The 9016-nt window shown below is 49.7% G+C and overlaps 1 protein-coding gene across 2 annotated transcripts in view; it reads left to right on the forward strand.

Annotated features, from left to right (window-relative positions):
* Window positions 1-7931, forward strand: part of LOC110516566 (mRNA-decapping enzyme 1B) — a 29177-nt gene extending 21246 nt beyond the window's left edge. For both annotated transcript variants that reach the window (XM_090214996.1, XM_090214997.1), the window contains exons 6-9: window positions 1624-1755; window positions 2013-3071; window positions 3203-3430; window positions 5784-7931. In XM_090214996.1, coding sequence (XP_090071122.1) covers window positions 1624-1755; window positions 2013-3071; window positions 3203-3430; window positions 5784-5864 — 1500 coding nt within the window. In that variant the 3' untranslated portion in view covers window positions 5865-7931. The remainder of the gene's footprint in view (window positions 1-1623; window positions 1756-2012; window positions 3072-3202; window positions 3431-5783) is intronic.
* Window positions 7932-9016: the final 1085 nt, after the last annotated feature.

Consider the following 9016-nt stretch of genomic DNA (forward strand, 5'->3'; position numbering starts at 1 on the left):
CTCATGAGAAGCTGTAGACCACACTGTCTACCAAGAGCGTTCTCATCGCCGTCTACAAACAGTTGCTGGTGCGAAGACCGCACTCCGTAGCCGATGTGAGCAAGACCTTTAAACAGTCCGCGGGGCCAGACGGGTTACCAGGACGTGGACTCGGCGCATGCGTGGACCAACTGGCACATTTTCAACTTCTCCCTGACTGAGTCTGTAATACCTACAAGTTTCAAACAGACCACCATAGTTCCTGTGCCCAAGAAAGCGAAGGTAACCTGCCTAAATGATTACCGCCCCGTAGCACTCATGTCAGTAGGCATGAAGTGCTTTGAAAGGCTGGTCATGGCTCACATCAACACCATCATCCCAGAAACCCTAGACCCACTCCACACTGTTCTTTCCCACCTGGACAAAAGGAACCCCTATGTGGGAATGCTGTTCATTGACCACAGCTCAGCGTTCAACACCATAGTCCCCTCAAAGCTCATCAATAAGCTAAGGACCCTGGGACTAAACACCTCCCTCTGCAACGGGATCCTGGACTTCCTGACGGTCCGCCCCCAGGTGGTGAGGGTAGGTAACAACACATCTGCCTACGCTGATCCTCAACACGGGGCCCCTCAGAGGAGCGTGCTCAGTCCCCTCCTGTACTCCCTGTTCACCTACGACTGCGTGGCCAAACACGACTCCAACACCATCAACGCTGACGACCCAACGGTGGTAGGCCTGAGAGTTTCACGTTCCTTGGTTCCTTAACAGCTTTTTCCCCTAAGCCATAAGACTGCTGGACTAATGATAAAATGGCCATCCGGACTATTTGATTCACCCCCGCCCTATATCTGTCGTTCTGCCCCTGAACAAGGCAGTTAACCCACTGTTCCCCTGAACAAGGCAGTTAACCCACTGTTCCCCTGAACAAGGCAGTTAACCCACTGTTCCCCTGAACAAGGCAGTTAACCCACTGTTCCCCTGAACAAGGCAGTTAACCCACTGTTCCCCTGAACAAGGCAGTTAACCCACTGTTCCCCTGAACAAGGCAGTTAACCCACTGTTCCCCTGAACAAGGCAGTTAACCCACTGTTCCCCTGAACAAGGCAGTTAACCCACTGTTCCCCTGAACAAGGCAGTTAACCCACTGTTCCCCTGAACAAGGCAGTTAACCCACTGTTCCCCTGAACAAGGCAGTTAACCCACTGTTCCCTGGCGTCCATTAAGGCCGGTACCCCCTGTATATAGCCTCCACATTGACTCAGTACCGGTACCCCCTGTATATAGCCTCATTATTTTGTTACTTAAAAAAATTGTTTTACTTAAGTTTATTTAGTAAATATTTTCTTAACCAACAATGCAGTTAAGAAGGCTTGTAAAAGTTAGCGTTTTACAGTAAGGTCTACCCCACATGTTACCACTATGACAAGGTACTAACACACCTCTACCACCAGGGGGCACTAAAGCATATAACAAGCCTGCAGCCTTGTGATTAATGTATTTCTGAGGAAATAAGATGTCTGCAGCTGTATCATAATGTACTATACTAATGTATTCCTGAACGCGCCATGTATGAAAATGGGTTAAATGAACGGACATCAACATCCTGTTATTGTCTCTCTCTCTCTCTCTCTCTCCTCTCAGGGTGGTCAACCAGAGCCTAAAGAGATAGGAGGGTGTAGTGTCCTTAATGCCAACCCCAGCCTGATCAAACCTATCCCTGTCAAACCTATGGAGAGATATCCCCAGCCTGGGCTACAGGAGAGGCCTGTTCAGGTACACAGAGCCTTTCACCTTATTCAACACCAATGGAAATAAGTCGATTTTAAATGTGGTTTATCCACCCTGTGAATTAGTAGTTGTTGTTTTTTTCATGGTCAAATTGCTGATGTCTAACACAGTGTTGACCTGGTTTCACAGTTAGGCTCTACTGTTTGTTTCTACTGTTTGTTTTCCTTATGTTCTCTCCTTTCTGTCTCACACCACCGATCTCTCCCCCTCTCTCTCTCTCCATCACCCTTTTCCTCTCCTAGGATAGTCGAGGAGAGCCCAGGCCTCTCTCTCTGGCCACTCTGTTTGGTGTCCAGCAGCCCAGAGCAGAGCTGGTCTCTCCCATGGCTGGGTCAGGAGGTCCAGGGCCCCAGGGGGAGCCTGGAGGTGTCCGCCCGGCGGTGGCCCGCTCCTTGTCCTACGACGACCCAGTCCAGGCCCAGCTCCGTCTCCAGGCCCAGGAAGGGGGTCTGATCTCAGGTAGCAGCCCCCCGCAGCACTGCCCTGCCTTCCAGAAGCTCATGAAGGATGCCGCCTCCTCCGCCTCCTCCTCCCAGCCTCAGAAGCAGCTCCAGAGAGGAGGTCCTATGGAGCAGCTCCACCTCGTCTCCGAGTCACCCGAGAACAGACTGCGTGAGAACGGAGCCCCCTCTGTCCTCCACCATCAGACCCAGGCCAGACAAGACCCCATCCAGAGACTGTTCCAGAACCAGCCCACTTCCACCACCCCTTCAATGACCACCTCTGCTCCCTGTCGTCCTCGTCCTCCTCCTCTCATCCCTGGTCTCCAGTCTGCCCGTCCTCAGCCTCTCCTGGTGGATGCTTTGGGCTTCCCTGGTTCTCAACACCATCACCTCCCTCCTCACCAGGCCCAGCCGTTGTACTTCAGCCCCACCAAGCCCCCCCAGATGCTGGTCCCCATGTTGCCCTCACATCCCTCCCAGTCTCAACCTCCCCACCAACCCCAGCCTGGTCATCCTCAGTCACAGCCATGTCACCCTTTCCACCCCTTCCAGCACCCCCAGCCCTTATACCTCCAACCCCTGCCAGGTCACCCCCAGCCGGGGCAGCTAACTGGTGTCGTCTCCCCCCATGAGCTGCTCCAGAGGCTGCAGCTGGTTCAACAGGAGCAGAGTCTGGTCCCGGAGCCCACTAGGCCTTCCTCTAACCTGGCTCCTCGCTTCCACGAGCCAGCCCCTCTTGCCCCCTCAGCCCCCCCAGCCATGGGGCAGCACGGCCAGCAGTCGGCTCATTCTACAGCCAGGTCTCTGGACAGTTTGGCTGACAAGAACTCTGCAGGCACCGCTGCTCAGAAGTTCCAGGTAAAAGGATATATATATATATATCTGACTCAATGGACTGTAACAAAGTGCTGGAGTGGTTTTGCACAGGGAGGGATCTGTGTTTGTGGAAGTAAGGTCTCTGTCTCTAACCATCTCCTCTCTGTCTCCAGGTGATCTCCCCCCAGCGTATCCCAGCCACGGTGGCACCTACCCTGCTCCTGTCCCCCAGTGTCTTCTCCCAGGCCAAGCGCCCCCAGGCCAAAGCCTCTGGGGACACCCACTGCCCCCCTGGCTCTCATCCTCCCTCAGCCCTCCTGGCCCCACAGGCCCCGGACGACCCCCAACCCAGGGGCCTCTCTAAAAGCCAGCTCCAGGCCACCCTGCTGCACCTCATACAGGTAGGAGAGAGGAGGAGCCAGGCTGTTTTTACAGGAACAAAGTCACACGGAACAAAAATACAATAGCATCGCGCAACAATTTCAATGCTTGTACGTGTTCACAGTTCATATAAGGCAGTGGTCACCAAGCGGTCGATCCAGATCACCTGGTTGGTCTGCAAGGCATTACTAGTCGAGTCATTCCTGACCTTTCTGGAGGAAAGACAACGATGAAGGCTTGCACTTATTGAATTTTTTAATTTTTGTTGGCGATGGGTGCACTTGATTCAGAAGCCCTGTTGGCGGTGGGTGCACTTGATTCAGAAGCCCTGTTGGCGATGGGTGCACTTGATTCAGAAGCCATGTTGGCGGTGGGTGCACTTGATTCAGAAGCCATGTTGGCGGTGGGTGCACTTGATTCAGAAGCCCTGTTGGCGGTGGGTGCACTTGATTCAGAAGCCCTGTTGGCGGTGGGTGCACTTGATTCAGAAGCCCTGTTGGCGGTGGGTGCACTTGATTCAGAAGCCCTGTTGGCGGTGGGTGCAGTTGATTCAGAAGCCCTGTTGGCGGTGGGTGCACTTGATTCAGAAGCCCTGTTGGCGGTGGGTGCAGTTGATTCAGAAGCCCTGTTGGCGGTGGGTGCACTTGATTCAGAAGCCCTGTTGGCGGTGGGTGCACTCGATTCAGAAGCCATGTTGGCGGTGGGTGCACTTGATTCAGAAGCCATGTTGGGGGTGGGTGCACTTGATTCAGAAGCCCTGTTGGCGGTGGGTGCACTTGTAAAGAAATCTGTACACAACATTTTTTAGAAATAAGCTTTTTGTTCCGTTTGGAACATTTCTGGGATCTTTTATTTCAGCTCATGAAACATGAAACATGGGACCAAGACTTTACGTGTTGCGTTTCTATTTCTCTTCAATGTATTTACATAACAAGACTAGCAATTCTGCAGGCGTCAAACTCTCCCCTCCTTGAAGAAGCAGCTGGTCTCACACAGCCAAACGGTTTGTCCTGTTCCTGCCTTTATGTTTATATTCACTGTCTTTCTGCTCAGGACACCATCAGAGACACAATGTTTATGTTCAGTCTTTGTTCAGCCAGACAGTCTTACCAAAGGACCTTGAGGTTATTCATCGAAGTGCAGACAGACAGACACTGTCCTGCTAAAGACAGCTGTTTCAGACCAGCGCAGACAGACACTGTCCTGCTAAAGAGAGCTGTTTTAGACCAGCACAGACAGACAGACAATGTCCTGCTAAAGAGAGCTGTTTCAGACCAGCGCAGACAGACAGACAATGTCCTGCTAAAGAGAGCTGTTTTAGACCAGCGCAGACACACTGTCCTGCTAAAGAGAGCTGTTTTAGACCAGCGCAGACAGACACTGTCCTGCTAAAGAGAGCTGTTTTAGACCAGCGCAGACAGACACTGTCCTGCTAAAGAGAGCTGTTTCAGACCAGCGCAGACAGACTGTCCTGCTAAAGAGAGCTGTTTCAGACCAGCACAGACAGACACTGTCCTGCTAAAGAGAGGTTTTTCAGACCAGCGCAGACAGACACTGTCCTGCTAAAGAGAGCTGTTTCAGACCAGCGCAGACAGACACTGTCCTGCTAAAGAGAGCTGTTTCAGACCAGCGCAGACAGACACTGTCCTGCTAAAGAGAGCTGTTTCAGACCAGCGCAGACAGACACTGTCCTGCTAAAGAGAGCTGTTTCAGACCAGCGCAGACAGACACTGTCCTGCTAAAGAGAGCTGTTTCAGACCAGCGCAGACAGACACTGTCCTGCTAAAGAGAGCTGTTTCAGACCAGCGCAGACAGACACTGTCCTGCTAAAGAGAGCTGTTTCAGACCAGCGCAGACAGACACTGTCCTGCTAAAGAGAGCTGTTTCAGACCAGCGCAGACAGACACTGTCCTGCTAAAGAGAGCTGTTTCAGACCAGCGCAGACAGACAGAAAATGTCCTGCTAAAGAGAGCTGTTTCAGACCAGCGCAGACAGACACATTCTCAACCTGTCCAAATACTCTTTTGTTTGTATTCCACACTCCTGATCAGAGTACTCTATCTCTCTCTCTCTCTCTTTCCTCTCTACTCCTCTCCCTTCCTCTCTCTGTCTCTCTCTCCTCTCTACTCCTCTCCCTTCCTCTCTCTGTCTCTCTCTCTGTCTCTCTCTCTGTCTCTCTCTCTCTCTGTCTCTCTCTCTGTCTCTCTCTCTGTCTCTCTCTCTGTCTCTCTCTCTGTCTCTCTCTCTGTCTCTCTCTCTGTCTCTCTCTCTGTCTCTCTCTCTGTCTCTCTCTCTGTCTCTCTCTCTGTCTCTCTCTCTCTCTAACTCTCACTCTCTCTCTAACTCTCTAATTGGCTCTTCTCTCTCTTTCAGAACGACAGTTCCTTCCTGGATACCATCTATGAGTCCTACGCCCACCGCTTCTCCACGGAAGCCACCACGAACAAGTTCTGAGGCCAGGGTCCTGTTGAATGAGGCACCCAATAGAAACATGTTTCAGGGTCCTGTTGAATGAGGCACCCAATAGAAACATGTTTCAGGGTCCTGTTGAATGAGGCACCCAATAGAAACATGTTTCAGGGTCCTGTTGAATGAGGCACCCAATAGAAACATGTTTCAGGGTCCTGTTGAATGAGGCACCCAATAGAAACATGTTTCAGGGTCCTGTTGAATGAGGCACCCAATAGAAACATGTTTCAGGGTCCTGTTGAATGAGGCACCCAATAGAAACATGTTTCAGGGTCCTGTTGAATGAGGCACCCAATAGAAACATGTTTCAGGGTCCTGTTGAATGAGGCACCCAATAGAAACATGTTTCAGGGTCCTGTTGAATGAGGCACCCAATAGAAACATGTTTCAGGGTCCTGTTGAATGAGGCACCCAATAGAAACATGTTTCAGGGTCCTGTTGAATGAGGCACCCAATAGAAACATGTTTCAGGGTCCTGTTGAATGAGGCACCCAATAGAAACATGTTTCAGGGTCCTGTTGAATGAGGCACCCAATAGAAACATGTTTCAGGGTCCTGTTGAATGAGGCACCCAATAGAAACATGTTTCAGGGCCCTGTTGAATGAGGCACCCAATAGAAACATGTTTCAGGGCCCTGTTGAATGAGGCACCCAATAGAAACATGTTTCAGGGTCCTGTTGAATGAGGCACCCAATAGAAACATGTTTCAGGGTCCTGTTGAATGAGGCACCCAATAGAAACATGTTTCAGGGTCCTGTTGAATGAGGCACCCAATAGAAACATGTTTCAGGGTCCTGTTGAATGAGGCACCCAATAGAAACATGTTTCAGGGTCCTGTTGAATGAGGCACCCAATAGAAACATGTTTCAGGGTCCTGTTGAATGAGGCACCCAATAGAAACATGTTTCAGGGTCCTGTTGAATGAGGCACCCAATAGAAACATGTTTCAAAACGCTTTGCAACAGGAAGTTGAAAATAATCATTTCTTCTGGGACAAGTCCAGGGAGACCCTCTCCCTGTTTTGTCTGTTTTCTTCCATCAGGTGCCTAATGAGTGAGTCCCGGGGATCATGCCCAAACCCGCACAATCATTTTATAATCTATTTGCTGATCTAGCTAAATTCGTCTTCCTAATGTGAGCGCTGTGGATGTAACCTGTGGATTCAGATTACAAGGACATTTGATTTTGGCCATTTTTAAGATGTTTTTATCGTAAAAAATAAAATAATTGAAATGTTGAATGGGATATTGTAGTAAAAGCTATCAAACAGTTATATATGTTTTGGAATGACTGAACTTGGTTTAAACGATACCTCTCTTAACTAAAATGGTTCTCCAGGCATTTGACAATGTTTAATTCACTTGAAGTTGGATGAGTTTATTTTAACACTTTTTATTAAGTGGGAAGTCCTGTTTTTTAAAATAGACAATATTTCAAACCCTTAAGCTTGAGCTGAGCTGAGCTACCTCACAGAAGTGAGTCTCTGTTGAGGTAAACGTTCACCCGGAGGAGGAATCACACCTTACTGTAGAACCTGGCATTTATTTTCATCATGCCATTGTCTTTATTTCCAGATGTCTGAAACTCAAAATGTACAACGACACGGTTCTTTCAGAATCTTCTGTGCTCACACGTGCCAGACTAGTTTGGTAGACGGTTTATATGTATCAAGCAAAGTGTTTAAGAAACTATTTTATGTTAAGAGAGAGAGAGAGATAATAGAATAGTTTGTCTATTTTTCTATGCCGTTGTCATACAAGGAAATTTTAAAAACACATTTTAAGAACACAATGTTGCAATGACCTGTACCACTGAAACAGGAAGTGTTTTAATTTACACAATCTGGCATGTATCAATTATTTTTAAATCCGTGGAAATCTGGAGTCCCGTCATTGTTGTTCTTTTGGTTTTGAAAACCTCTCTATTCTTTTTTCTACGAGTCAAACATTCTGAGTGACCGGAAAGCCCACTTCATAACTTGTTTCTTGTGTAATGATTGAACCGTCTCTGGACCACAACTGAATTGGAAATAAATGAATGTCTTCTTCAAACATGTGTCTCTGGGTGAAGTTTCCTCTAGGAACAGATCTAGAATCAGCTTCCCCTTCCCCAATCCTAACCTTAACCATTAGTGGGGGAAATGCTAAACTGACCCAAGATCAGCATCTCCGGGCAGCTTCACTCTACTTTATTTCACTATTTTAAGAGAAAATGGCTGCCTCCAAACATTCACCCTGTTCCCTATATAGTGCACTTTTGACCAGAGCCCTACTGCACCATAGAGGGAGTAGAGTGCCATTTGGGACCTCTTTACAGAGTTGTACTTCTACCCAGTCAGTCTGTCCTTGGGATGTGGACAAAGTGACTTAGGAATTTTACAGTTTGGAAATGTGTTTTCCACTGTCATCTACAGGAGCGGTCAGGGACTAGTTTACTTTGTGGAGGGAGGGGGCGATCCACTTCTCAAGTGCTTTATGGAGGGGGGGGGGGGATCCACTTCTCAAGTGCTTTGTGGAGGGAGGGGGGCGATCCACTTCTCAAGTGCTTTATGGAGGGGGGGGGGGGGGGATCCACTTCTCAAGTGCTTTGTGGAGGGAGGGGGGGGAATCCACTTCTAAAGTGCTTTGTGGAGGGGGGGGGGGGGATCCACTTCTCAAGTGCTTTGTGGAGGGAGGGGGGGGAATCCACTTCTAAAGTGCTTTGTGGAGGGGGGGGGGATCCACTTCTCAAGTGCTTTGTGGAGGGAGGGGGGGGAATCCACTTCTAAAGTGCTTTGTGGAGGGGGGGGGGGATCCACTTCTCAAGTGCTTTGTGGAGGGAGGGGGGGGAATCCACTTCTAAAGTGCTTTGTGGAGGGGGGGGGGATCCACTTCTCAAGTGCTTTGTGGAGGGAGGGGGGGGAATCCACTTCTAAAGTGCTTTGTGGAGGGGGGGGGGATCCACTTCTCAAGTGCTTTGTGGAGGGAGGGGGGGGAATCCACTTCTAAAGTGCTTTGTGGAGGGGGGGGGGGGATCCACTTCTCAAGTGCTTTGTGGAGGGGGGGGGGGATCCACTTCTCAAGTGCTTTGTGGAGGGGGGGGGGATCCACTTCTCAAGTGCTTTGTGGAGGGAGGGGGGGGAATCCACTTCTAAAGT

Source organism: Oncorhynchus mykiss, chromosome 21, assembly GCF_057628025.1.
Source record: "Oncorhynchus mykiss isolate SJ-2025 chromosome 21, ASM5762802v1, whole genome shotgun sequence".
NCBI classification, from domain to species: Eukaryota; Metazoa; Chordata; class Actinopteri; order Salmoniformes; family Salmonidae; genus Oncorhynchus; species Oncorhynchus mykiss.